The sequence below is a fragment of the Notamacropus eugenii genome, chromosome 4, assembly GCF_028372415.1.
Source record: "Notamacropus eugenii isolate mMacEug1 chromosome 4, mMacEug1.pri_v2, whole genome shotgun sequence".
NCBI lineage: Eukaryota > Metazoa > Chordata > Mammalia > Diprotodontia > Macropodidae > Notamacropus > Notamacropus eugenii.
Window position 1 is genome coordinate 76,567,780 of NC_092875.1, and position 27,866 is coordinate 76,595,645.

A 27,866-nucleotide genomic window follows, 5' to 3' on the forward strand; every position below is an offset into this window, starting at 1 on the left:
GGCTAATGGGGGAGACAACGTGCAAACAACCATGAAAAGATAAGACACATGCAGTGTAAATGGGAGGTGAAATCAGAGAGAAGGGAGGGCTTTGTAAACCTGAAGTGCTGTGGAAATTTCAGCATGAATTCTAATGATCCCTCCTCCTCTCAGGCTGGAGGTCCCTGTTGGTCCTCCCAGGATGGGGCAGATGGGGGTGGGGAGAGAAAGAAAGGACATAAGAAAAGAAATGAAATAGCCCAAAACCTGGGTTTAAGTTTCCCTTTAGACACATACTGGCTCCATGAGTCTCCAAGGTCCCCAGCCTCTCAGTGCCACAGACCCCCTCTCTGAGAGTACAGTGAGCAGGACACTGGGAGAGAGACATAACTGTCTAGTCCCCTCCAAAATATCTCTCCTCCCTCTGTCTCCTAAACATTGGGGCAATGTCGCCAGACAGGTCAGAATCCTGTGGCCTCAATTCCTTCTTCTGGGTTGTAGCTTGGGAAGAGATTTGAAGCTCCCAACTCTGAGCCAAGGTCTGGCCACAGCATTTGGATGAGGTTTCCTGAGGAGTCTGAGCTGGGATGGACAGAATAGGGAGAAGGGGAGAGTTCCCAGGACTTAGAGGTGGTCCCTGTGGTGAGGAGCTAAGGGCACTGAACAGAGAGAGCCTGAGTCAGGGAGGGGCCTGGGGAAGGTCAGAGGGGGCCCATATGAGGAGGCAAAGGGCACTGGGCAGAGGTGGCCCATGCAGGGAGGGGCTTCTCTGCCCTCAGCTCAGCAGAAAGAGCCGTTCAGTGACTCCCAGGCCCACCAAAGAACGTAGGGGTGCTTTGTACCTTGACAGTCATTCATAGTGGCATTTGGGAATGTCTTCTCCCCAGAAGGCAGTGCATATCCAGGGACACAGGTGCAGTGGTAACTTCCCTCTGTATTACAACAGTCTGCACGGGGACCGCAGGAGATACTAACAGGTGGTACACATTCATTAACATCTGCAACATAAGAGGAGAAGAAAACGAGAAATGAAACATACATATCAGCACATGGCCCATGTGGGAATTTGTTTTACCTGACTACACTGTGCTATTTGTTACTGGGGCTTTATTTTTCTTTTTCAATTCCAAGGGGAGGTTGGGAAGAAGAGGAAAAAAATGTTTATTAATTGAAAAAAGAAAGGAAAAGAGAAGAAAAAAAAGATCAGCAAGGTAGTGGAAGGGGATGGGCTCAGGGACAGTGCCAAACCTCATTTCTGAATTCTTTCTGAGTCCTTCCTGCTGGGATATAAGTACAGACAACTCTTCTCAGGCCTCTGACAGGGAAAGAGAGAGAAGATAGAGGAGGTAAACTGAGGAGGCCAAGAAGGATTCCTGAGGATGGGGGAGATTTGAGGAGCTGATGGCTAGGGAGAGGCTGATTTGGAGGGGGAGGGGTCAGGTCATGGTCTCCAGGGCCAGGAGAGAAGAGAGGGGATGAGGTGGAGGGCACCATTAAAGGGGTTGGCCTGGGCAAGGAAAAGAGCTTTGTCTTCCCCAGAAAGAGAGGAACAGGAGAAGAGGATGGTCTGGGGAGGATGATGTCCAGGAGGTGAAGGAGCTCTGGGAGGGCAGCCTTGATCTTCTCAGTAGAGTAGGAGGCCAGGTGCCTTGTTGAGACTCCAGGAGGCAGGGGGTCATGGCCATGAGAGCTTTAAGGAGACAGGGCAATGTTTTGAACTTCCCCACTGGAAGGGCAGAAACTTTAGAAGTACTACAGAAATGATATTGTGGACAAATAAAAGTTCTAGGTAGGAAGGATGCCCTTTAATCCCTGCAACCTGAGAGGGAGGCTGAGGTGGATCCCTTGAGCTCTGCGGGAAAGTCAATGGAGTATCTATACTAAGTCTGGCACCAGGAGAGTGAGTTCCTAGGAGGGGAGGGCTACCAGGCTGCCTAAGGATGGGAAAACTGGCCCAGGTTGGAAATGGAACAGGAGAAAAATTCCCCGCCAATAAATTAATAATGAGATTGGGTGCAAGAGTGGTTGCTCCACTTCCAACCTAGTGGATTGGGAGAGAGGAAGGGAGGAAGGGAGGAAGAGAGGGAGGGAGGGAGGGAGGGAGGGAGAGAGAGAGAGAGAGAGAGAGAGAGAGAGAGAGAGAATAAAAGGATTATTGTCTAACAAGGAAAGCCCAGTTAAAATCAGATAACAGGAACTTGATCCAGGATATAGGATCACATGATTAGAGCTGGGGGGAGAGGGGGTGAATGACCTCCTCCTTTTATAGATAAAGAAAGGGAAGTGACTTGTTCAGGTTCACACAGCCAGCATGTATCAAAGATGGGATTTGCTTCTTCCTCCTCAGACTCCAGAGTCAATGCTCTTGCCCTTGGAAACCTCCCCCTCCACTCCCCACCTCTCAATGAGAACATGACTTTCTTAAGCAACTACTTACACCCTGCTTACAGATAAAAACTATAATTATAGCTAGCATTCATATACTGCTCTAGGCTTTGTAAAGCACTTTACAAATATTATCTCCCTTGATCCTCACAACACCCTGGGAGTTAGGTGCTGTTATCCCCATTTTACTGTTTATGAAAGTGAGGGAGGCAGAAGTTAAGTGATTTGCTCAGGGTCAGGCAGCATCTGAGGTTGGATTTAAAAGCAGATCTTTCTCACTCTGGGTCCAACGCTCTGTCTACCACACCCACTAGCTACCTCAAATCACAAGCTCTTTGGGCTTCATTTTCTTTGGCTTTTAAATGTTTCATTAGTGCTCTTAGAGAGGCAAGGACATCATAATGGACAGAGATCTGGCCTTGGAGCCAGAATACTGTTTCAAGTCCTGCTTTTGACTGAATGATCCTGGAGAAATCGCTCAAGCTCTTAGTGCTGTAAGACTATAAGTGGCTGTTTCTTAAAAAATAATTTAAAGAGTAAATGTTTTTTAGAGCAGGAGCCATGGTTGGGAAACCCTGTCTCTATTTCTCATCTTGTCATCTCCTGTCTCCATGCATCTACCCAGGCTGTACCCCCTTCCTAGAGCACACTGCCTTCTCATCATTGCTTCTTTTGTTCAGTTAAATTCAAAAACACTAATTGAATGCCTACTGTATGCCAGGTGCTGAGGGCAAAAACAGAACAATATCCTGTCCTCAAAGAGCTTGTATTCCACTGAAATCCTCCCTGATTCCCTTCCCCTTGCTCCAATTCAAAGGAATCTCTTTCCCTGTTCAAATTTGCCCATACCCAGCTTTTGGCTTCTTGAGAGGGAGGGGCCCTATCAGGGTCTACTTTGTATTCTACTTATTTGTGTCCTATCTTTTCTAGTCGATGGTAAGCTCCTTGAAGGCAGGCCTATCACATTCTTCTTTGTTTCTCCCCCATCTATAACCACTCAAAAGAATTTGGCCTAACCATCCACACAGGAAAGACTGAGTGGATGAAGCATGACTATTGCCCAGATTATGATCTGCAGTTACATGGAAAACCTATTGAACTTATCCATCAGTATGTGTCTCTGGGACAGACGCTACAAATGGACAATGAGTTGGCATTGAATTAAACAGAAGGGAGAGAGCAGGCTGGACTGCCCTCAAGAAACTGTAAGTCTCCTTTAAGTTTCTCAGTCTTTTCTCCTGAACAAAAGTCCCTCTTTAATAAGCTAATATTCTACCAGTCTTGTGATTTTGCTGAAAGACATGAATTCAAGAATCTCTGAAGAATTTAAAATGTGTTTCAGATACAGAGAAATGGAGAATTGCACAGTGGTGGCGGCGGTGGTGGTGGTGATGGTGGCAGTGAATAGGCTTTTACACGGCACCTACTATGCACCAGGTACTTTTTACCAATATTATCTCATTTGATCCTTACAACAACCTTTTGAGGTAGGTGCTATCATGATCTCCATTTTATAGTTGAGTAAATGGAAGCAAACAGAGCTGAAGTGACTTGTCCAAGGTCACACAGCCAGTAAGTGTCAAAAGGTGACAGGTGAACATTCAGAATGCTCCATGAGTCTCCTCCTTTTCAGGAGAAAGTGAGGAAGGCCTCAGAACCTTGGGGACAACCACATATTTGTGTGTATCAAACTCAAGGACAGGACTTGGACAAGAGAGTCACCCAGGGTGGGAAGGCATGGAAGGGTTGGGAGATGCTTTATTGGAGGGAATGTTCAAACTGAGGACATCACAGATCTGTTGGAATTATCTCTTCAAACACCAAGCATAGCTCCCAGTTGCTGAAAGGGGAAACTAAGGCACTGATAGGACTTAGGTGACCATAGCAAGTTAGTGGGCCAGCAGTATGAGATTCTAGAGTCTCCTGGGTCCCCAGGTGCCACTGAGGTCCACCAGCATCCTGACCTCTGATGTGGGACATCATAGCAGGCCACCCTTCTGCTGCTGCTTGTTCTCTTTCCCTCTTCCCCTGTCTCCTGCCTCCACCACTTCCCCTCTCCTCCAAAAAAGCAGCTGCTTGGTAGAGTTCCTTGTTCCTCACTCCCTCTCACTCCTCTGCCCCCTCTCTCTTGTTCCAACTCTTAGACTAATATGGGTAAGTCCTCTTTACCATCACAGATCTCCAGAGGGTCACTGAAGTATTTCTCCCCACTTGTAGAGGCAAATCCATCATCACAGGCGCACTGGGTCCCATTGATACAAGTGGCATTCTGGGGACACCGACGACGACATTGAGAATCTAGTCAGAGGAATAAAACTGACAGTCACAACTCTGATTTCTAACATGCTTTAAGGTTTATAAAGTACATCTGCCACAACATTCCTGTAAGGCATAACACATAGTGATTGTTACCCCCCATTTTACAGATGAGGAAACTGACAGCTGCTGCTTCCATAGCACTAGTCCTTCTTATATTCTGTTAGCTTCATGTCTACACCTACATGTCTACACAGGGAGTCCCTAGCTTAGGAGCTCAGCTAATTGGCTAACTTGCCAACTTAGCAGATAAGAGGAAGGAGGTCAACCATAGTTTGTTTTTTTCTCATCATTTAATTGGGGTGAAGAGTAAGTATTGAAGCTACTAATGATTTTTACAAAGATAACATATTTCCACCACACCTTAAAGTGTATCAAGTGCTTTCCCTAGAACTCTGTGAGGTCCATGGCCCAAGTATTGTCACCTCCATTTTAAAAATCAGGAAACTGAGGCCCCAGTTTGCTCAGGACCACCCAGCTAGCCAGTAACAGAGCAGGGATTCGATCTCAAGTCAGGATGGCAGTACTGCAGAGGAGATATGACTCAAGGGACTGGAGTGGGTTTGTTGAGTTGTAGAGGCAGCCTCTCTCTATGCCCTGCTCCTCACATCAGACCTCTCTATTCCCTGGCTGGGTTTTCTTTAGTCTCCAGCTGTGAATGGGGCAGGCTCTGAGCACACTCACCTTTGGGGTTCTGAGCTGCAGTAGTTTCCAGAAGGACCAAGACACAGAGCCCTGAAATAGAAAGAGGGGGATATAGCACCTTAGTGACCATCTGATCCAATCCCTTTGTTCTACAGATACAGAAACCAAGACCCTGAGAAGTCCCATGATGTGCTTGGTCTAGGTCACACATTTATTTAGGAGTGCAGGGATTCAAAGCCAGGTCCTCTGACTCCAAGGAAAGAAAGGAATAAAGGCCCAGACTTGTCACATCTGTGCAGGCCCAGGATCATCAGCAAACTGGCTTTCCTCTGGCTTGAATCTGATTGCTTCCTCTTTCAAGCGCTCACTTTCCCCATCTGTAGAAAGAAGGGGCCGGGTCACCTCAATCGTAAGGTCTGTGCCAGCATGATTCTAGGACCTATATCTCTCTGTCCTGTGGGAACTCAGGAGTCATTATAGTACTTAGAGTTGAAGGGATAATCTGGTCAAAACTTTGCTTTTAATAGTTTGGGCACCTGAGGCCCAGAGAGAAGGGAAGGGACTTGCTCAAGGTCACACAGATAACAAGTGGCAGAGGCAAAATTCAAAGTCATGTCTTCTGACTTCAACTTAGGGCTCTTTCTGTCACAGCATACTGCCTCACTAGAGGTTATGAGTCTAATCAACCAATAAATAAACATTTAATAAGCACCTACTGTATGCCAGGCATTGTGTTAGGCACTGGGGACACAAAAAGAGGTAAAAGTCCCTGCCCTCAAGAAACTTACAATTTAATGTAAAAAGCAGCAACTGAATTCTGTTGGAAAGATTCCTGGACTGGTCTTTGGGAGACCTGGGTTTGAAGTAAGGAGAAATTGAAGGAGGAGAGAAAGCATTCTAGACAGGATAGTAGGGGAAAAAAAGACACTGGAATGAGAGTAAGGATACTGGGTTTGAGTCCTATCTTCAGAGCTTATTAACTGGGTGACCTTGGGCAACTCATTTCCCCTCTCTGGGCCTCAGTTGCTACTTCTTGGCAGTGGGTAGCCTCCAAATCGTGGTTCCATATCTGCTGAGATGGGTCACTCAGAGCCCAGCAGGTGAAACAGACAATTTCTTTAATAAAAATACACCTGAAGAAGAAACAAGTGAGTCCCAGAAAGTAGTTTCCCTGGCACCCTGGCAGAGTCTTCTTCCACCCTCCTAGAAGCTGCTTTTAAGCTCTTCTTGCCTCAAGATCCACAGGTGAGTTCCAGATTCAATGTACCTGTCCCAAGTCTGCACCACAACTTCCTTGTCTGCAGTGGTCCTGGAGACTGACTACCCCACCTAGTTCCACCAAATGCTGCCCCACAAAAAGTGGGTGGCTAAGCTGATCTCAACAGTCCTTTATTAAGTCACCCTGTGCCTGGCACTATGCTATCCCATGGGGAAACAGAAATGGAAGCAGCATCATTCCTGTCCTCTAAGGGCTGGTACCCTAACAGTACTCCCTGATTCTCTATGGCCTGGGGCATATGACCATGCATGTCTCCAATGGTTGCTGTTGTTGAGTCATGTCTGACGCTCTGTAACCCCATAAACGGGTTTTCTTGGCAGAGATACTGGAATGGTTTGCCATTTCCTTCTTCAGTTCATTTCACAGATAAAGAAACTGAGGCAAACAAGTAAGTGTCTGACACTAGGCTTGGCACTCTATCCACTGGGTCACCTGCTTCCCCTTTGGACCACTGGCAAAAAGGTACCATCAGGGTAGCTGCTGAAACTACAACCCACTGTAGACTAAATAAAATTGCAGGCAGAGAAAAAACTCTGAATCTAGGCTAAGAAAAATGTTGGGAAGGAAAGAATTGATTGTGTGGGGAGAGGGAGAGGTAGCTGGAGTGTCTACTCTTTTCTCTACCTTCCCTCGTACTTCCCAAAGATGCCACCTTTCTGACCCCTCCTTGCTATCTCATCCCTTCCATTTACCTGAGGATCCTTGGAGAAATCTCTTCCCCAACTAGAGCCTCAGTTTCTTCATTTTTTAATATTTGGGGGTTGGACTGGATCCCCTCTAAGAGGCTTTCTATCTCTAATTCCTATAATCTGCTGAAGCTCAGAGTCCTCGCCAATACCACTGCTCTACAGTGTTATGGATATTGAGCTGGAAAAGATCTCTCAAGTCATCTGTTCCAACTCTGCTCACTTTAAAAATCAGGAAGCTGAGCCCATGGGAGTGAAGTGACTTGTTTAAGGTGACACCAGTGGTAAGCCATAGAGCCAAGACTTCAACATGGTTCTTACACCTCCAAACACAACTTTCTTTCTTACCACAACCTGCATCTCTCCCTAAGAAGGGGCCTGGTGGTGGGGAACTGGCTACCAGGGGTAGGAGAGTAGGTGATGGGAAGTGATGTGAGCCCAAGTCTTAATAAGGCCCATCCCTCTGTCTGGCTACTCTTCTACAAGTCAGAAGAAATGGATCCTATGTTTGAATTAAGGAGATGATTTTGACTTGATTGGGTTGACTGAGACCTTGTTTCTATCCTTATTTCTTGGGGGGTGAGGAAAGAGTCTCTTTGCCCCAGGATTATTCTCCCTCCTATTCCAGAATATGGTTCTTAGAAGTAGAATAGTACAGGTGAAATATCCCTGGAGTCTAAGAACCTGGGTTTGAATCTTGGCTTTTCTCCTTCCTACGTACCTGTGTTGGGGCACCTACATGGTAAAGTGGATAGGGCTCTGGGAATACATAGTCAGGAGGACCTGTATTCAAATCTGGCTCAGATGCTTACTAGCTGTGTGACCCAGGACAAGTTATTTAATCCTGTTTGCCTCAGTTTCCTCATCTTGAAATGACCTGGAGAAGGAAATGGCAAACCACAACTATCTTTGCCAAGAAAACCCAAATGGGGTCACAAAGAGTGGGACAAAATTGAACAATAACTCCTTTGTTACCCTGGGAAAGTCATCTAACAAAAGTTAGATGGGCTTCAGTTTCCTCAGTAAAATGGAAGATTTAGACAAGAAGATGGACTTTTATAGCTCTCCTGCTATTTTTTTTTCCCGTTCCAATAATACCTAAACCCTTAGGCTGGAAGCGGAAGAGGAGGATGGGGTATGGGGATGGGGTGGATAGAAAGAAGTTGGGGTGGATAGACAGATGAAATCCTGTTATAGGGAGAATATCCCATCCAAAAGTTGAGTGGAATTCCTCCAGGCATTGTGGGCTCCTCACTATTGGGGACAATCTTTAAGCAAGGGGTCAGCTGCCCCTAGTTGGGGATTCTCATCCAGGCTTGGTTAATCCTCTGAGGTTCTGTGAGTCTGCCAAGGGAGATCTGATCTGAAGCTCAGAATGCATCTCTAATCTGCAGAGGGCCCCTAACTATCAGGCAGCGGGAGGGGAGAAAGGGACAATCTGAGGGACTGGATTGGGGGAGGGGGTCATGGAGAAATGGCAGAGTAGAGGATGGACATGAGTCATTTCCTGGGCAGAATGTAACGGCTGAGTCACCCTGGGACACTCTCATTTTGAGCCTCTAATGGGGAATTCTGGAGCTAGATCTTCAGAGCCAAGAGAATTGCAGCAGAGATGGAAGCCTCCAGGGTAGGAGATGGGCAGAGAGACCTAGGACAGGGTGGCATGGTGGGGAAAGCACTGGCTTTAAAGTTGGAGAACCTGAGTTCCAATGTCAGCCCTGCTACATAGTAGCTGTGTGACCTTGGGCAAGTTACTTTCCTCCCTGGCCTCAGTTTTCTCCTTTGTAAGGTGAGAGCATTGGCTTCAATGATCACTGCAGATCCTCCCAGCTCTAAAGGTATTCTAGGACCACTAGGCTTTCTTGGGAAGGCTGAGCCTGTCTCCTAGCCATATGTCTAAGGCTGAAGCACTAGGGAGAATGACTTGGGATGAAGCTGGGCACTACCACCACACACAATACAGTCCTGACCAGTCCCAGGGCTCCCTCTCTCTAGTCTGGCTCCTGGGGATGGCCAAATGGTAGAAATCACGAAGCCTTCCTTCTGTTGTTCACTGTCCCCACCCCCCAACCTTTGCACAACTGGTGGAAACCCCAACCTGGGCCTCTCCCTTTTTCTGTTTGGTGGGGAGGGTAAAGGGGCAAGACCTTGGGGGAGAAGGAGGGAGGGAGGAGTGGTAATGGTGGTAGAAGTCATTTTGGGGATGGATGGGAAAGAAAGGACAGAAGCTGGTATGTCCCAGATTCTATGGCCTCCACCCCCATGCCAGATCTGAATGACCCTCTAGTCTCCATCTGGAAAAGGAGTTGGAAACTCCACAGACAGAAGCTGGGACAAGAGCCGATCCCTGGCTCCCAGTCTCCCCACCCATCCCATCTGGCATAATTTTTCTCCAGGCAGGCGGGAAAACCTACTGCTTCCCTTCCCCACCCCCATGTCTGGCTATCTGGCACTGGAGCTACCTCCTGGACCCACTAAGGCCTCATAGATTGCTCTGCCCCCACCCCAACCTCCACCTCCAGGGCCAGGGCATCAAGTCTGGGTCCCATGCATCATATGGAAGACTTCTTGGGAAAATGTCACTTCATCTGCACGCTCTCTCTCACACTCTCTCTCATCTTTCTTCTGAGGATCTTAAAGCACTTCACAAATTTAGATTTTCTAAGAGGGAAGCAACATTGTGTGATGGAGACAGTATCATACTAGCAGTTGGGAAATCTGAGTTCTAGCCCCAACTCTGTTCCTCTCTACTTGTGTGACCTGATTCTGATCTCAGCATCACAGAAGTTCCAAGTAGGTAAGGAGTTGCAGATATGGTTTCTTCTGTATACCTATAATCCCTGTTGCTGAGGGAGATTAACAGGTCAGAAAATGGAACAAATGAAAGCATTTGTGACATTGGTAGTGAGATTGGGCTGTGAGTGGCCACTGTACTTCCAGCCTGGGCAAGATAGAGACAAGAAAGAAAGAAAGAAAGAAAGAAAGAAAGAAAGAAAGAAAGAAAGAAAGAAAGAAAGAAAGAAAGAAAGAAAGAAAGAAAGAAAGAAAGAAAGAAAGAAAGAGAGAAAGAAAGAGAGAGAGAAAGGAAGGAAGGAAGGAAGGAAGGAAGGAAGGAAGAAAGAAAGAAAAGAAGGAAGGAAGGAAGGAAGGAAGGAAGGAAGGAAGGAAGGAAGGAAGAAAGGAAGGAAGGAAGGAAGGAAGAAAGGAAGGAAAGAGAGAAAGAAAGAGAGAAAGAGAAAGAAAGAAGGAAAGAGAAAGAGAAAGAGCGAGAGAAAGAGAGAGAGAAAGAGAAAGAAAGAAAGAGAGAGAAAAAGAGAGAGAGAAAGAGAGAAAGGAAGAGAGAGAGAGAAAGAGAGGAAGGAAGGAAGGAAGGAAGGAAGGAAGGAAGGAAGGAAGGAAGGAAGGAAAGAAGGAAGGAAGGAAGGAAAGAAGGAAATTATTCCAGATGATGCCAGCAGCAAATCATTTATTGTCTCTGGGCTTCAGTTTCCAACTCTACAAAATGAGGATAATGCTACCTGTTCTACCTACTTCACCTGGCTGTTGAGAGGATAAAATGAATACACTTTATACACACAAGGCATTTTGCCCATTTGTAAATGAGGGGCTGGGGTCCCACCGCATGGTCCCTTCCAACTCTAGTTTTCTACGAGTCTAAGGAAGAAAGTGTCCTGAGCTTCCGTCCACATGTGCCAGCACTGGCTCTCCTCCTGGCCCTGGCCCCAGACAGATCACAATGGTAACAAGTCAGCATTTCTGTAGAACTTTGAGGTTTGCAAATTGCTTTACAAATATTTCATTTGATCCTCACAGCAACCACCATGGGAGGCAGGAGCATTATCATCTCCATTTTATAGATGGAGAAATGGAGGCAAATAGAGGTTAAGTGACTTACTCAGGGTCGCACAGCTAGTTAAACACCTCACTCTGTATTTGAGCCCAGGTTTTATCCTGAGTCTGGGTCTGGCGCTCCATACATTAAATTGCTTGTTTTCCCCATAGAATGTGTGAGGTGGAAGGGTCATTAGGGGTCACATAGTCCTCCAGATAAAAACCGAAAAACTGAGGCGCAGAGGGGTATTTAAACCTGGTGCCTCTGCCTTGGATCTCTGGATTGGTTCTCATCTACCAAACAAAACTGAGAACACAACCCAAGTGCCACAGGTGGGGGTGGGGGGAGGGGAGGGCTATGGGGAAGCAGAGGAGGTGGGTCTCTGTGGTTGGACCCGCCTTGATCTGCATCCAAACTGCTGTTCTTTCACTCACTTTGTTTTCTCCGTTCCTAGGGAACCAGGGCTGGCCCACATCACAGTTCTTATGGGGTGGGGCTCAGGAGATAGAGGGGAAGTCAAGAAGCCACACATGGGAAGACCAGTGACCTAGGAAGGTAAGGGCTGCACAAATAACAGTCTAAGCTCTCTGGTTTCTAGTGTGTTTGACACAGGGTCACAGCCGGCAGAACTGGCATTTTTTAACCCATCTTACACATGAGGAAAGCGGGGCTCAGTGAGATGGTGACAGGGAAGAGCCAGAATTTGAGAGCAGTTTCCTCTCACTTTGTCAAGTGCTCCTTTCCCTCCATCCCATTAGCTCCAGGGATGGAGGCTGACCACTCATGCGTGGGATTTGAGCTGGAAGAAGTCACAAAGAGACCCTCTAGGCACATTTTACAGAGGAAGAAACTGAGGCCCAGGAAGGTAAAGAACCTTCCTAAGGCCATATGGATAGTATGGAGCAAGTTGGGCTTCAAATCAGTACCTCTAAGCCCATATTCGTTTTTCTTTTGCTTGCATCATGCGCCTCCAGTCACAGGACTGTCTGGATCAGGGGCGCTTGGGCCAAACTGGGGGATTCACAATTTGACCCATAAATCTCTGTGTTTCCAGGGGCACCCTGGATAAGAGCAAAGTAGAATAATTCCTGGCTTTGGGGATTTCCATGGCTATCTTCCTCCTCATTCCCCCCCCCCCCATGAATGACACCAATCCCCGATAAGAGAGGGTGAGAAGCCAGAGGTGACCTCGTGAATAGGGATCAGACTGGCCAAAAAACCCTCACTGGTTGGGCCCACCCTAGGGTGTGGCCCCACTAGAACCTGTTCCTCTTGATTTCCTCCACTGAAATGACTGAAGGCAGGTCTGCTTGCCTTCTGTGTTAACAGGACTCCTCAGGGCAAAGGCCAAAGGCAAGAGGTCAGGAGCTAGTTGTATCGATAAGGGGCAGAGACTGGAAGTTAAAGGACAGAGGGTGACAGATGGAGAGATGGAAGTTGGAGGACAGGTACACAGAGGGATAGAGGGGAAGGACGGAAGGTGGCACACAGAGGAGGAGGGGACAGAGAGCAGTGAGAGGTGGGGCAGAAAGAAGCAGACAAGGTGGCAGGCACGATGGAGGCTGGAGTGACAGACTGGGGTGGTGATGTGGGGAATGGAGGCTGGAGAAAAGAGTACAGATGGTGGAGGACCCCGGAGGGTCAGAAGGCAAAAGACCGTAGCCATGGGTCAGACGACGGAACATGAGGGAACCCCACCCAGGGGGGGCAGCCTCCCCATGTGCCCTGGCCCATCAGTCCCCCCACCTCCCCTCCTGGTGGAACCCGGGGGCAGCCAGGGGCCGACGTCTCACCCAGAAGGAGGCCTCGGGGCAGGGCTGGCATGATTGGGCCACCGCCCGGGAGGGGAGGGGCGGGAGTGGTCTCTTGCTAGCTCCCAGAGGCTGGACCTGGATGTCCTCGGTGGAGGCAGCGACGGCAGCGGCAACAACTGGAAAAGTCCGAGTGAGTGATATGAGGGGCAGGGCTCCCGCTGGCTGAGCCTTTATTGGGGGGCGGCTGCTAGGCAGGGCCCTCCTCTGGCTTCGGCCAATGGGAAGGAGTGACTCCCAGAGACCCAGCTACTCACCCAGCCCAGCCCAGCCCGGGGTACACCCTCATGAACCGACAGAGCAGCACAAGGCACCGCAGAGTACACGCACACAAGTGCGCACAGGCACGCTGGCACACACACGAGGCATTGAAAGATCCGCACGGAGATGAATGTTGGACAGCACACACATGCACACACACGGGGACAACATACAGGAAAGCACACACATAGTCATAACACAGATGTTGAAGGACATACAGATTTAGTTACACTGGGCAGCACATACAAGGGATACACAAGCAACACAATCACACACAAACAGAGATAAACACAGGACATCCAGCACACAGGGCAACCCACACAACACAAAGATACAAGGGAGCACACAGATCCAGGGACACACACACTCATAGACCCAAGAGATTGCCTATACTTACAAGTGATTAGCACACCCAGGGATACACACTCAACTCTCAGAGATACCTGAGACTGTATACACACACACACACACACACACACACACACATCCAGGAAAGCCTTCATACAACAGGGGAGCACACTGGGTTACCCACAAGGGGACCCATCACAAACAAAGTCTTATGAGCTGGGTATCACCCATAAGGACAAAATGAATGGGACACAGTCCTGGGCAGAGAGAGAAATATAGGACACACACATTCACAATGTAGATGTATACACACACACAGAGCAGCACATGTAACACAAAGACACAAGATAGCACAAATCCAGGGACACACACTTGTAGACATTGGATGGCAGACACATATAAACAGGACACTGCCACAGACAGACCAATAAATACAGGACACATCTTCCCAAACAGACCAGCACAGGCCCCCACCCATGAAAAAATGCCCACAAAAACACACAAGCAAGGACAGAGATAGCATATATATTTAAGACTTGTGTTTTTCTCCAGCATTTAAACACACACAGACACCCAGCTGCTTCCAGGAAGTTCATACCTTTGTAGTGAATGTCCATATGTGAATGTCTGTTTTAGAACAAATCCCTGACCATCTATAAGTCAGACACAGTGTGGATAGTAGTTAGAGAGTTGGCCTTGAAGCCAAGATGACATAGAGTCAGCTCCAAAAACCTCCTGACTCTCTGTGACTGGCCAAGTCATCGAACTTCTTGAACTTCAGACAACTCTTCTCAAGAGAAAATATTGGTACAGGAAGTTTTCTCACATGGGAATCCCCTATTCCAATGAAATAACAGCTCCAATCCCCTATAGTAATATTTAAAACAGAAAGAGAGGAAGGACGTTAGAAAAGGGTCAAAGAAAGGGTTTCTCAGATCCAAGAGGGAATATTTATAGTGATTGTCTGTGTGTGTGTGTGTGTGTGTGTGTGTGTGTGTGTGTGTGTGTGTGTGAGAGAGAGAGAGAGAGAGGAGAGGAGAGAAGAGGGAGAGAGGACAAGAGAGTTTGTGTATGAAATGTATGAAATATGTATGAAATTAATGATCAGCAATGGCATGGCTTAGAGGACTGGGTATGGAAAGAGACATTCATTTTCAGACTTGGCCACTGTCATGATTTATTGTGTTTGGCTAATTTGTTCCAAGAGAAGGCTCCTTGGTGACAGGGGTGGGGACAGTGAATTAGTGGTTAGTGATAGAGATGCAAAAAGTAAAACCCATTTTTAAAAGTAGTAGCTACAAACATTGAAAAAATATAGGGAAGGAAACCAAAGGTTCCAAAGGGGCTACAAGTTAATAGGGCAATTTTGTTGCTATGTTGTTGAAAGAATTGTTGTTTGTTGTTGAGTCATTTTTCAGTTGTCTGACTCTTAGGAGACCCTATTTGAGGTTTTCTTGCTGGAGATCCTGGAGTGGTTTGCCATTTCCTTCTTTAGCTCATTTTACAGATGAGGAACTGGGGCAAACAGGGTTAAGTGACCTTCCCTGGATCACACAGTGTCTGAGCCTAGATTTGAACTCACATCTTCCTGACTCCAGGCTGGTGTTCTATCCACAATGCTGCCCAGCTGTCTGTTGAAGTGAATTTTAAAAGCCAAATTCTCAGAATTTCCCAGTCTCATTCAAAATAAAAGAAGGCAAGATGAAAGAATGGTGGGATTTAGAATCAGAGGATCTGGGTACAAAATGTGACTGACATTTACTAATTGTGTGACCTTGAGCAAGTCACTTAGCCTTTTGGCCAAATGGCTTTTTTTCTTCCTCTGTAAAATATCAGGGTTGGACTAGATGACCTCTGTGGTACCTTCTATAAAGTCATCTAATCTCCGCCTCCATTTCTTTTAAGTTTTTATTGACATCTTTTGTTTTTACCTAACCTTCACGTTTCCAATTTGTTCCTCCAACTTTCACCTACTCAGTGAACTGTCTCTTGAAACAAAGGGTTAAAAAAAGAAAAAAAAAATTCAGCAAAGTTAATCAATACAAAGACTGACAGTTTATGCAATACACCCGTATTCCCACCCACCCCCTGCAAAAAAGGGAGGGAGGTGCATTTACTCATTTCATCCTCCCTCTGCTCCTCCTCATTCTCCTCCTCATCTTTGCTATCATTTGGTAGAACTTTATATACATCATTTCTTTTGATCCTTGAAACAACCCTGCAAGGAATGTGCTATTATTATCCCAATTTTACAAGTGAGTAAACTGAGATTAAGAGGTCAAGTGACTTGCTCAGAGTCACAAAGTACCTTGAGGCAGGATTCCAACTCTGATCTTTTTGACTCCATATTTGGTGCTCTATCCACTACACTATCTTCCTCAAAGACAAGCTTGGTCATAATTACAGTGTTCAATGCCATTTTCTGGTAGTTATTATTTCCATTCACATTAGTGCATGATTGTTTTCCTGGTTCTGCTTACTTCACTTTGCACCAGTTCAGCTCTTCCTGTGCTTTTCTGTCATTCTTTGTCATATTTTTTTATGGAGCAGTGACAGTCTACAATATTCATGCACCACAGTTTGCTTAGCCTTTCCTTGATCGTTTTGTGTTCTAATTTTTTCATCTGTAAAATGCAAGGAAGGGTTGAACTTGAGTTCTAAATTCTATGAGATCTTGATGTGTGTAGGAGCCAGTCTGATATATGTGATTTATGGGTGCAATAGGATTGTGGACCTGAGGGCAGCTGAGTGGGAGGGAGCTAGAACTAGAAACAAAAGGTCAGGCTGAAATATTTCCCCTACCCAGCCCTCATCCTTCAAGGTCTGCTCCCCTGCTCCAGGAATTCCAGATCTTCAGGGAATCCAGACACCAAGAAGAGAGGACTCTAGAGGTCAGGGACAGAGGCGACTACTGGGAGCCTCTCTCAGGGGATCCCTAAGCTTCCTTTGGACATTATCTCCTTCCTGCCCACAATCCAGCAGGGACAGTGTTATTCTCTATCCTCTTGATGCAAGAAGATTAAAGTTTAGAGACGGAAAGGTCCATAGGACGATGGAATTGAGAGCTAGAAAAGGTCCTTAGAAATCATATATTTCAAACTCCACATTGTACAGATGAGAAAATTGAATCCTAAAGGAGTTGTGACTTGCCCAGTGTCTCAAAGGTAGGAAGCAGCTGAATTGGTCTTGGAAACCAGATCCCCCAGCCCCAAATCTAGCACCTTCCTCATTCTACCATGTGGCATGATTAAAATTCCAGTTCTCCTGACCCAAGACCCAGCCCTTCTACCAAAGCACCATATTGTCCTTCATTTGCAGCCTGGGAAAGTGAAAAGTGAAAACCAAGAAGGCAAGCAACGGGAGCTAGGACGGAGGGAGCAAAGAGATGAGGGGCGCAAACATTTGTTTGGATTTTTCTCCCCCTTCTTAAGATGCCTGGAATACCAGTGCTCAGCTCCCCGTCCCCACTGGAAGGCAAGAACAGGGTTGGTAGAGACAACAGCATGACGCAGTGGAAAGCTTGGATTCCAGGGCCAGCTGTGTGAGCTGTGCAAGTCACTTCTCCTGAACTTGCTATAGAAATAACCTGCCCTACTTATCGACCTCACAGGGCTGTGGTGAAATGGGAAAAGGATTCCCAAGGCGGTCAGAAATGCCCCATGGGCTCAAAGTCAAGGTCTACTCAACTCTGGCTAGAAGCAGAATCATCACTCCCCTTTTTATAGGGCCTCAAGGTTGGCAGAGGACTATCCATTCAACAATCCAGCTAGATATAGAGGGGGCGGATTATTATTATTCCCATTTAATAGATGAGGAAACAGGCCCAGAGAGATTAAGCAGCTCTCCCAAGGTCACACAGTTCATGTCGGAACTGAGAATCCTGCCTTCCACAATGACAGACAAATTACTTAGTTTCTCTGAGTTACCCTCTATAACCATCAGCAGTCCCCAGGTCTCCTGCCTCCATATTAAATCAAGAGAGCCAAGAAGTCAGGTTAAAGTATTCCACCCCCACCCCAAAAGGCAGTCCTTAATCCCAAAACTCTACTTTCCCCACTTCAGGAATTTCCGTTCTGCAGGAAATTTGGACACCAAGAAAAGAGGATTTTAGGGACTTTCTAATAGAGGCAACTCTCAGTAAACACCCACTAGATTCTAGGTGCCACACATGGCTCTGAAGATGAAAACAGTCCTTTCCCTCAGGGAGTTTTTAGACTATTCAGAGAATACAAAGCATGCTCAGATAAGTACAAGGTAAGGACTCTCTCCCTTTGAGACTGAAGAAAGCCTGACTAGTGAGTGGGGAGAATAGGGAAGGCTGCACGGAAAACGTGGTAAATGAATTGAGCCCCAAAGGTAGACTCGACTCCTGAGAGGCAGAGAGCAGGAAAGAGCACATTCCTAGGCACAAGGGAGCGGCATGTGCAAATATCTGAAGACAGGAAATGGAATACTATATTTGAAGAATAGTTACCCAGTCAGTTTGATGGAACATGGAGCGTGTGAAACATTGGCTGGCAAGGTAGTTTGAGGAGTGAGAGGTATATAGGGAGAATGGAAGGTCAAAATATTTTGTAATCTAGTAGCTTGAGTCATTCAAAGATTGTTGAGCAAGGAGAAGGTGACCTGTGCTTTAGGAATATACATTTGGCAACTGTGCAGGAGATGGATTGGAGACAGGATTGACTAGAGAAAGCCCAATAAAAGTTTGAGACCCTAGTTAAGACAACGAAGGCTAGAAATAGGGTAGTGACCATGTGAATGGAAAGGAGAGGACAGATTCAAGAGATGCTTTAGAGGCAGAATCAACAAGTGCTGACCACTGACTGGATGTGAGGGGTGAGAAAAATATGTCCAAGGATCAGAGTGGTGAGTGTCGTGACTGGGAGAATAGGTCCTCTCAACAGAAAGAGCAAAGTTTGGAGTAGTTCTCTTAAAGGAGATAATCTTAAATTTTGGACACAGTTTAAGTTTGAGATATGAGAGGACATCAAGAAAGACATTTCTAGCAGTCAGTTGGTGTAGAGATAATTGAACCCCTAAGTGCAGATAAGGACATGTAGGGGCAGATTGTAGAGAGGGCCTGGGCCAAAGCAGGGAGAGAAATAGCCGATGTTAGAGTCTGCAAACCCTGTTAGCACCATTGCCTCATTGAACTTCCGAGGTCACCTGGGGAGGCAGCTACCTCAGGGGTTATTTTCACATTCTTCTAACAACCCAAGACAAGGAGGCTCACCAGGGTTGTTTCTTTCCAGGGTCTTGCAGCTCCTAAGCTTTCCAAGCTGGGCCCCAACTTCAGAGCCTTTATCTATTGCATCATGGAATTTCTCTAACACTCACTCCAAGGGGAAAGGAGATGGGTTAAAGAAAGGAAACTGAGGAGTAGTTAGACCGATAGGAGGAATGAATGAATGAATGAAAAGATAATTAGGCCCTTATATTCTAGGCACTGAGCTGTGGGCTGAGGATACAATTCCAAACCAGCAGAAAATCCCTTCCCACAACAAGCTCATGTTATAATTGGGAAAGACAAAAGACTTAAAGAAGTAGTGACCAGGGAGGCATATTCTAGACTGGCAAGTCAGGGGGGAATGGTGATTGGAGGCATGGGCAAATGATTGACATGGTTTCCAGGAATAATAGTGTTGATCTGAGGGCAGCTAGGTGGCTCAGTGGATAGAGCACCTCGCCTGGAGACAGGAAGGTCTGAGTTCACATCTGAGTTCACTTACTAGCTTCCTGACTGTAGGTGAGTCACTTAATCCTGTTTGCCTCAGTTTCCTCACCTGTCAAATGAGCTGGAGAAGGAAATGGTAAACTACTCCAATATCTCTGCGAAGAAAACCTCAAATAGGGTCACAGAGAATGGGACACGATTGAACAGCAACAAAAGTGTTGACCTGATTATCTTTCTCAGAGCTAGGTTGGAAAAGGGAAGACAGCTCAGTAACTGGCCTGATTGGCATGGCTGGAGACATAGATAGCTGGCTAGGCAGTTGTATGGTTACTCAAGACCTGATGAGATAAGACAAAGGCTCAGCAATCAGAGGATGGGGGGGGGGGGGCACCCAAGTACTAGCTGGAGGCAGAGGCTGGAGGAACAAAAAGCAGCTAAGTAGCTAAAGGAACTCAGAATGAGCTAAGTAGTTGGGTGGAGTAGTTGGTAGTTTGGGCTTAGAAGAGCTGAGTTCACATCTATGTGACCCTGGTCAAGTCACTTAGGCCCCAGAGAAAGGTAGTGTTTCACACCTACATTTTCTTTCTCTGAAGAGCCCTTATTAAATATTTACCAGCATATTCCTGCCTGGGTGGGTCAGAATGGTAGGAATAAACTTCTAAGTATCTTACCGTCCTTTGATGTGGATAGAAAAATGGTCTTAAAGTCATAAAAATCCGACTTTAAATTTGATCTCAGCTTTTACCAGCTGTGTGATCCTGGGCAAGTCATTTGACCTCTGCCTCAGTTTCATCATCAGTAAAATAGGAACACCTGTCTCCCAGGGTTGTCAGAATAAAATGAGATAATATCTGTAAAACACTTTGTAAACCTTAAAGCACTTTATAAAAGCTTACTATTATTATTATTTTTAATTCATGCCTAATCCCTTCTATTGTCATTGAAACAGAAACTGATGGATTGGAAGGGGGAGGAGAGTGGATTTGTCCAGTGGGACCACCATGTCCTTTGCCAGAGCTGAGGAAAGCCAGGGTGCATTCTGAACAAGACAGAAAATCACATGAGGCCTGGAACAAAATGCTCCAAACCCTCCAAACCACAGACAATGGCAGAGGAAGGGGCCAGGCTGGGAAGGCCAGCACCATCGATGGCTCCAGCAGGAATCTCCACCTGCTATTGTGAGTCCTGACAGCTGTCCCAAGCCAGGAAAAGAGAAAAGGAAGCTTAGATTCTGAGGTTCGAAGTCCCAGATCTGCTACTGACTTGTATGACCTTGAGGATGTCCTCTGCTCACCGAGCTGTAATTTACTCATGTCTAAAAAAGTTCTCTTCCAGTTCTAACATTCCATGTCTTATGTAAAGAATCCCCAGGCCTCATTACCCTACTCCTCACCTTTGTTTTGGCATAGATTAAATCTTATAACCATCCTCACTTTTGTTTTGGCATAGATTAAATCTTATAACCACGTATGGTTTCCTGGGTTATGCTAACTTTTTGGTAAGAGCACTCCTCCTACCCATCCCCCCTCTCTACTGATACCACTTTGGTGTTGATTCATCACAACTAGTTAACTTGTCTACACTCTACCCTTGGTCTTTGCCTTCCAAAGGGAGGCAGAAAACCTACTCAAAGTAAAAAAGCATTTAAGTATCTATTACTTGTCCAACAATGTGCTAAGTACTGACCAAAATTAAAAAGTAAGAGTTGAGAGGTGGGACTAAAGGAAGCCAGATATATAAGGATTTTAGTCTTTGGAGAAGAATGTTCTCTAAGGAACCAAGCTCTAGTGGAGGAGTTCCTAAACTAAGGCCCAGTGAAGGAGTTTCCGAATCAAGTGAGAAGCAGAGTTGATCTTCCACTTGACTGGTACTGTGAGTCATAAGGACTGTTCAATCCCAAAGGAAAGTGCGATAGGAACTACTATTAAGAGAGGGCTCCTGCACTCTAGTAATCCTAAATTTTTTCCCTTTATGGGGAAGAGCTCAGCCTGAAAACAGTATTAAACATGTAGAGGACTGCATAAATCCTTGGGGAAGCTACAGCTCATTGAAAAGGTAAGGAGAACCCTTTCCCCAACTCCTTTAATACAACCCTCCCTATCCTAACATCCATCTTGCCTCCCCTTTGGATTATTCCCTTGGTTCTTCTCCAAACTGTCTTCTCTCATCTTTTTTCTCTTTTCTCATCTAAAGTATTCTGTCATCCTTTATCCTACTCCAATACTCTTATTTTGGCTTTTTCTCCCTTTCGCCTAGATCTTTCAGGCTCTTCTCTCCCCCTACATTCCTCATGTTCAGTTCCTCAGTCTTTCCCCTAGTTTCTCCCTTTCTCCTCCTTCTCTTCCAGTAGTTGTCTCCCCATCTTTCCCTTTGTCCAGGGAGTTAGTTCTTCCTTTATGTTTCCTTTTATTCCCACACAAGCCCCATACCACACTTCCTCTCTCCCCTCTCACCCACCATTGCTCTCATCCCCTGACTCTCTCCCACTTTCTTCTTTTTAACAACTCTTTCTCATGACTCCATCTGCTTCCCTCCAGTTCTCTTGTTCTATTGGGACCATGGCTACTCTATCAGATTGGAAACTACAACGACCAGCCAGGAGAAGACAGGAGAAGGCTGCTGCTCCAGGCTGAGAGAGGAATCAAACGGTCCAGAAGCCAGTCCGGAAACAGGGATTATTGGAGAAACTCCATGCCAAGTCAGGAGTGCCAATGGCAGAACCAGGTCTTGAAAATGAGGCACCTCCTGAACCTGATAAGCCTGTTGTCCTTCTGGAGGCCATTACACCTCTCCACGGGGTATCACTTCATCCACCAAGTGTGGAAGAAGCAGCGGCAGAGGCAGCAGTGGTGTGCAAAAAAGCAGCTCACCAATAGGAGACCACCTGAAGGACGAGAACATATTTCAGGGAGAGAAGAAGCCCAAGAGCAGAAATCTGGCTGAGTAGAAGTTGAGGAACAGAGTGTGGTGAGAAGTGAGTCAAGACAACTGAAGTTGAGGTTGGAGGAGTCTGGAGAAAGGAGGTTGGAGGAAGCAGAAGTTGGAGAGCAAAGCCTTAGACTTGCAGAGGCTTTGAAATGGAGGCTAAACCCAAAGGAGATGGAGGAGAGGATTCTAAAACCATCAGAGTCACAACAGTGGGAGAAAAACTCTGGGGGAGTTCAAGAACGAAATGAGAAACCAACAGAACCTCAAGAACAGACTTGTGGGGGATGTGAAATGGGAGAGTGTAGACTGAGCTCAGGGGAAGAAAGCAAAGGGAGCTCAGGGGAATCTGAGACACAACAGAGACTAATGCAGAGGAAATCCAGTGAGAACTCAGGGCTTTTGGAGACAAAGAGATGTAAGCTAAGTCCTAGGGGGTTTTGAGAACCAAGCCCAGGAGTAATGGAGGGAACAGAAATGAGACTTGACTCAGGAGAGGATGGAGAGAAGAGTTCTACACAGATGGAAGGACAGACATGGAGATGGAACTCTGGGAAGGCTCTAGAACAGACCCCTGGGAGGTCAGAGGCTCAGGAGCAGAAGTCAATGAGTTCAGGCTCTGGAGAGAAGTTGGAGTTGCCTGAGGTAGAGGCTGGAGAAGGGAAGACAGAGGAAACTGGGGATGGAGGCAAGATGGTGAGGTCTGTGACCAAGGCCCTCCCACCCAAGGAAGTTGTAACCAGAAACTCAGGACCTCAGGACCACCTACTACCTTCAGTGTCTTCCTTACCCCCTGTACCACCTAAGGCCCCAAGGCTGATGTGTTCCCTGTTCAGTAGGATAAAGTCTGGGTCTAGGAAAGGAGCCCCATGCCACAGTAGACACTCCTTCAAAGCTAGCCACAGGCAGTCTAGGCCCCTAGCATCCCCTGCCCCACCTGAACCCCAGATCCCTGGCCTTGGAAAGAAGCAATACTCCACCCCTGAGGAGATACTGGTGCTTGGGGGTTACCTCCATCTCAGCAGAAGCTGCCTTGCCAAGAGGTCCCCTGAGAGCTGTAAACAGCTCAAAATTTCATTTAGGGAGTCAACCCTGGAGACCATCTATTATTACCCTTCTGAGAATTCTGTGCTAGAGGAGTTAGGCCTCCATCCTGAAGCCTGACCTCCTCTCCCTCTACCCCCATGAATAGGAGGATGAAGAGGAATTGCTGCTATGAGAACTTGGGGAAGGTCAGCAGATCAAGGCTCTGCTGGGGGATGTGGCCTGCTGCTGGTGACCTTTCCAGCTGGGAGGCCAGAAATCCCACCCACTCCCAAGCATTCAAAATGGCTCCTCCATCCTTCCTTGAAGTTGTTGTGCTGACGGACCCTCATAAAATGAGCTTCCAGGAGGAGAAATCCCATGGACATCCTTCTCCACCTCACCTTCCTTGTACTATCAAGGAGAAGACCCCCCCAAAAAAAGAAAAGGAAAGGAGAGTTGTTTTGACTGTTCAAGAGCTTGGACATGAGTCTTTTGCCTTTTTTTGTTTTGCTTTTCTTGATTGGTTAGGCTAGATAAAGTCTGTTCTCTAGTATGTTGTCCTGAGTGCTTACCCAAGAATGCAGGGTCCTTTTAATGGTGACCCAAGCATAAGGCAGATTCTGATACTCCCAGGGGAGAAGCCAGAGAGATTTTATTATTGGTAAGTCCCTAAGATTGAACCTGCTCTGTATAAGTCATAGAGTTTGTTTCTGGCTCATAGATTCTTCGATTTCCTATGACTTAGGAAAGGAGGTGGTAGGTACTGGATAGGATGAGAAATATGCATATATGTAATAGCCATGCACATAAATACATACATGTGTACATATAGCCCTGCTGAGAGCTGTGGTAGCCACTGGTTTTCCTATAGGCAAAACATAAGGGTTCCTGACAAAGTCCCTGCCCTAGCCATGTTTACACCCACCAGAGGTCCATTACCCATCACCAACCTAGAAAAGCCTCACCCATCACCTGCTAGTGCCCATCTTCCTTACTAAGGGCAATTAACCCTTCAGAGCAGGAGATTAGTGTGGATTAAGTAGGGAGTGGGAGTTAGAGAATTGGGAAGCCAAGGCAGGCCAGCAGAGAGGAGAGGCGTGGAGCCGTGTATTCGGTATTTATAACTCCCTGGCAATGCTGAACAAGCGAGCCTAAATATAGAAGTCAATCTATTTCAGGCCTCTGGCCTCAGGGCAGAGGCAGGGGATGGGGAACATGGGGGTGGGGACACCCCGCAACCCCTGCAGTACATCTCATAAGGGCAGGCTTCCAGTCCTGGCGCTTGCAACCAGGAGACAGGCAGTCAACCGTCATCATAATGGATTTTTCTGTCACTGTCCCTTTGGCTCCGGGTGGGGCGATAGCTGCCTCCTGTTTGTTCAGGAGTACGTGCATAGATGAGAATGTATATGTATACATAAATATACATGTGCGTATCAGCCTTAACACAGAGTAAGAACTCCCTAAACTCTCCACTCTAGCTAAACCGAGCTATTCTGGATCTAGAGAACACATCTTTGCATGCTCCCACCTACGAGCCTTTGCTTATGTGCCTGGTTCATGCCGGGAATGTTCCTTTCTTTGATGAAATCCTCCTACTTCTCTTAAAGCCCCAGTCCCAGGTCATCTCTTTCAGAAAACCTCCAGACTTGTCTCCCAATACCCTGGACACTGCCTAGTGAGTAAGGACCTCATAAAACGCTACATTTTTCCCTTTCAGAAATACTGCAAGTCAAGGATCATTGATTTCATCTTCAACGGAACTCTCCGTGGTCTGGGAGAGTTAGGGTTCACTGAAGCCCAGAGAACCTAAATGAAACGCCCTTGGTCTTTGTCTTTGGTAGTCTTTGGTAGAGCCAACAAGAGCCCCAAAAAACTTAAACAACTCTCCCAAGGGCCACCAGATTGTAGGCGAAGACTCAGGACTTGAACGGGGACTCCCGGTTCCAGCAGTGGTACTTTTTCCATTACAGCATTGGGCACCGCATCATTCCCCTACCCCACCCTCACCCTGTGGGGTTGTGGGTATGATTAACATAACTGTTACCCTCAGGATGTTCTAAGAAACCAAAGCCAAAATCAGGAAACAGAGACTAGGGCCCCTCTCCTGCAAACAAACCCCAAGGCCTTGGCAACTAACTTCTCTTTTTCACAGGTTTTAGCTTTATTCGTTCCTAGAGCTGAGGTGACCGGCAGGGAGGGGGCGTGGAGGGAAGGGGGGAAAGGCTGGGGGAAGGGCATGGCTATAAATAGACCTATTTATAAGCAAGGGCAGAAGAAACCTTGTGAAGCTTTGTGCTGGTGTAGGCAACAGGGTAGAAGAGGCTTAGACCCAAGCACCCTGCTCCCTGATTTCCTAACCAACTTCTATTTTGTTTTATTGGTGTCTTAGACACACCCTGCCACTCTGATCCATATCCCACCCTTCAGCCAAGGAGACAATGAATCAACCACCAAACATTTCTTCAGCACCTACTGTGTTCCAAGCATCAAGCTAGATGAAGGCCACACAAAGATGAAAATGAGATAGCCCTTGCCCTCAGGAATTTGGGGCCCCCATCCCTTAGCCCTACTCTGTTCTCTTCACTTAGAAAATGAGATGAGATTATTAGGGAGTTTTCAAGTTAGAGAGAAAAATAATCACAGATCTGAAGGATGTCAGAGCTGGCAGGTAGTCCAACCCTATTTTACAGAAGAAATTTAAGGTCCAGAGAAGGGCAAGGATATGTCTTGGGTTACATAGTTGGTGGAAGACTGGAAGCTTGAATCCAGGTCATAGGATTATAAGATTTAGGCCTGGAAGAAACTTTGGAAACTATGTAGTTTGACAGACAAAGAAACTGAGATTCAGGCAGCAAAGGAGTACAGTGGATAGAGTGCTGACCTTGCTTTGGAGTCAGGAAGACCTGAGTTCAAATCTTGTCCGGCTGTGTGTTCCTGGGCAAGCCATTTAATCTCTTTCAGCCTCAGCTTCCTTATCTGTAAAGTGGGTATAAGGGCACCTACCATACAGGGTTGTTGTGAGAAACAAATGAGACACTATGTCTAAAGTACTTTGCAAACATCAATATGCCATATAAATGACAGCTATTATTATTATTAAATGATTTGACCATGGTCTTAAGTTATTAAGTAGCCCAGCCATGACTTGACCCAAAGCATTTCAAGTCTCAGTCCAGAGCTCATTCCAATACTGACTCCCTGGCTTTCTTTTTCTCCCCCTTCCCATTTTTCCACCAAGGGATATAACCACTGAGGCTCCTGTTAGCTGAGTCAGAATGGAATAGTGGAAAGTGTGTGGAGGCAAAGGGATTTGTGTTGAAATCCCAATTTTACCTCTTGCCTCCTTTATCAAGTCACTAAATCTCTGGGCCTCAGTTGACTCATCTGTAAAAAGAGAGGACTAGACCAGAAGGCCTCAAGGGTCCCCTCCAATTCTAAATCTGTCATCCTATTAGGGCCAGAGAAAATTAAGCCAGAAATCTCTGGGAAGACCCCAGCACACTAGGATTTGGAAAAAGAGAGGAGCATGGACCCAGATTCTCACTATCTTCTTTATACCTGGCTGACCCTGAACAAGGGATTCCGCCTTGCTTAGGTCTCAGCTTGCCCATGTGTAAAATGATGAGGTTGGATAGTTGACCCATGAGATCCCTTATTGCTCTAAACTTTATGGATTCTAGTGCTTGTGCTAGGGATAAAAATGGGGGAGGACAGGCAGCAGGCCTGGGTCTGTCTGGAGCTTGGGCATCTAGGAACTCAGGGTTCTGTTCTTAGCTACAGGACAGAGTGCAGGCCTGGTTGGAGGTGGGGAGAGGTTGAGAAGAGGGAGAGAAGGAAAGCATTTGGCAAGGGAGAGGGGGCAGGGAAGAGAGAATGGGAGGCCCTGAGCAGGGTTAGTGGCAAACAGGAAACTCTGCAGGGCTCAGCTATAGAATACACTTCTGTTTGGTGTTTCCTGTCCCTTGGTCTCTCCTATCCAGCTCTTCCTTATTTATCCTTGTCTGCGAGAAAAATTCTGCTAGTCAGGGACAGGGGTGAAGAGAGGCTGGGGGGATAGGGGCTCCGGGGACCATCTAGTCAAACCCCACCATTGTATAGATGAGCAAACTGAAGCCCAGAGAGGGGAATGGGATTTGCCCATGGTCAGACAGCTAACAGAAGAGCCAGGATTTGAACCAAGTTTTCATTACCCCCAATCTAGGGCTCTATCTGAGAGAAGACGCAGGGCAGAGTATCTTCAAGTTGTCCTTACTTCTGTAGTGAAAAGAGGGCCTAGAGAGAAGAGATAGGAGGTATTGAAGTTGCATGGAAAGGGCATGAAATTTTCAGGCAGCAGACCCACTTTGAATCTGGACTTAGCAATTTACTACTCAATTAACTCCAGGAAAACCAATTTCTGTCTTAGAGCCTCAGTTTTACCATATGTAAAATGGAAAGGTTAAACTAGATGACATCTGAGGATCCTTCCAGCTTCCCGTCTATGATCCTTTGGCCCTGTAGATGTCCAGCTTAGGTCCCCGATCCAGGACAACCCTTCCTTTCCACATCAAGGTTTTTCCTTCTCTTCTGTGATCATTAGAGAGAAAATCCTGACTCTCTTTTGATACAGAGACATAGGCACATTTCTCTTCACCCTGGGCTCTGGGAAATAGGGACAGAGAGTCACCAGTTGTCATGGCTAATTTCCAGGGGC

At 46.6% G+C, this 27,866-nt stretch overlaps 1 protein-coding gene and 1 pseudogene across 3 annotated transcripts in view; one reads left to right on the forward strand and one right to left on the reverse strand.

Annotated features, from left to right (window-relative positions):
- Positions 1 to 27,866, reverse strand: part of ADGRE5 (adhesion G protein-coupled receptor E5) — an 81,464-nt gene that overhangs the window by 29,126 nt on the left and 24,472 nt on the right. For all 3 annotated transcript variants that reach the window (XM_072602087.1, XM_072602085.1, XM_072602086.1), the window contains exons 2-6: positions 14,141 to 14,409; positions 12,916 to 13,052; positions 5,365 to 5,415; positions 4,534 to 4,662; positions 822 to 977 (exon numbers count right to left, since the gene is read on the reverse strand). In XM_072602087.1, coding sequence (XP_072458188.1) covers positions 822 to 977; positions 4,534 to 4,662; positions 5,365 to 5,415; positions 12,916 to 12,946 — 367 coding nt within the window. In that variant the 5' untranslated portion in view covers positions 12,947 to 13,052; positions 14,141 to 14,409. The remainder of the gene's footprint in view (positions 1 to 821; positions 978 to 4,533; positions 4,663 to 5,364; positions 5,416 to 12,915; positions 13,053 to 14,140; positions 14,410 to 27,866) is intronic.
- Positions 21,649 to 24,001, forward strand: LOC140499983 (phostensin-like; annotated as a pseudogene).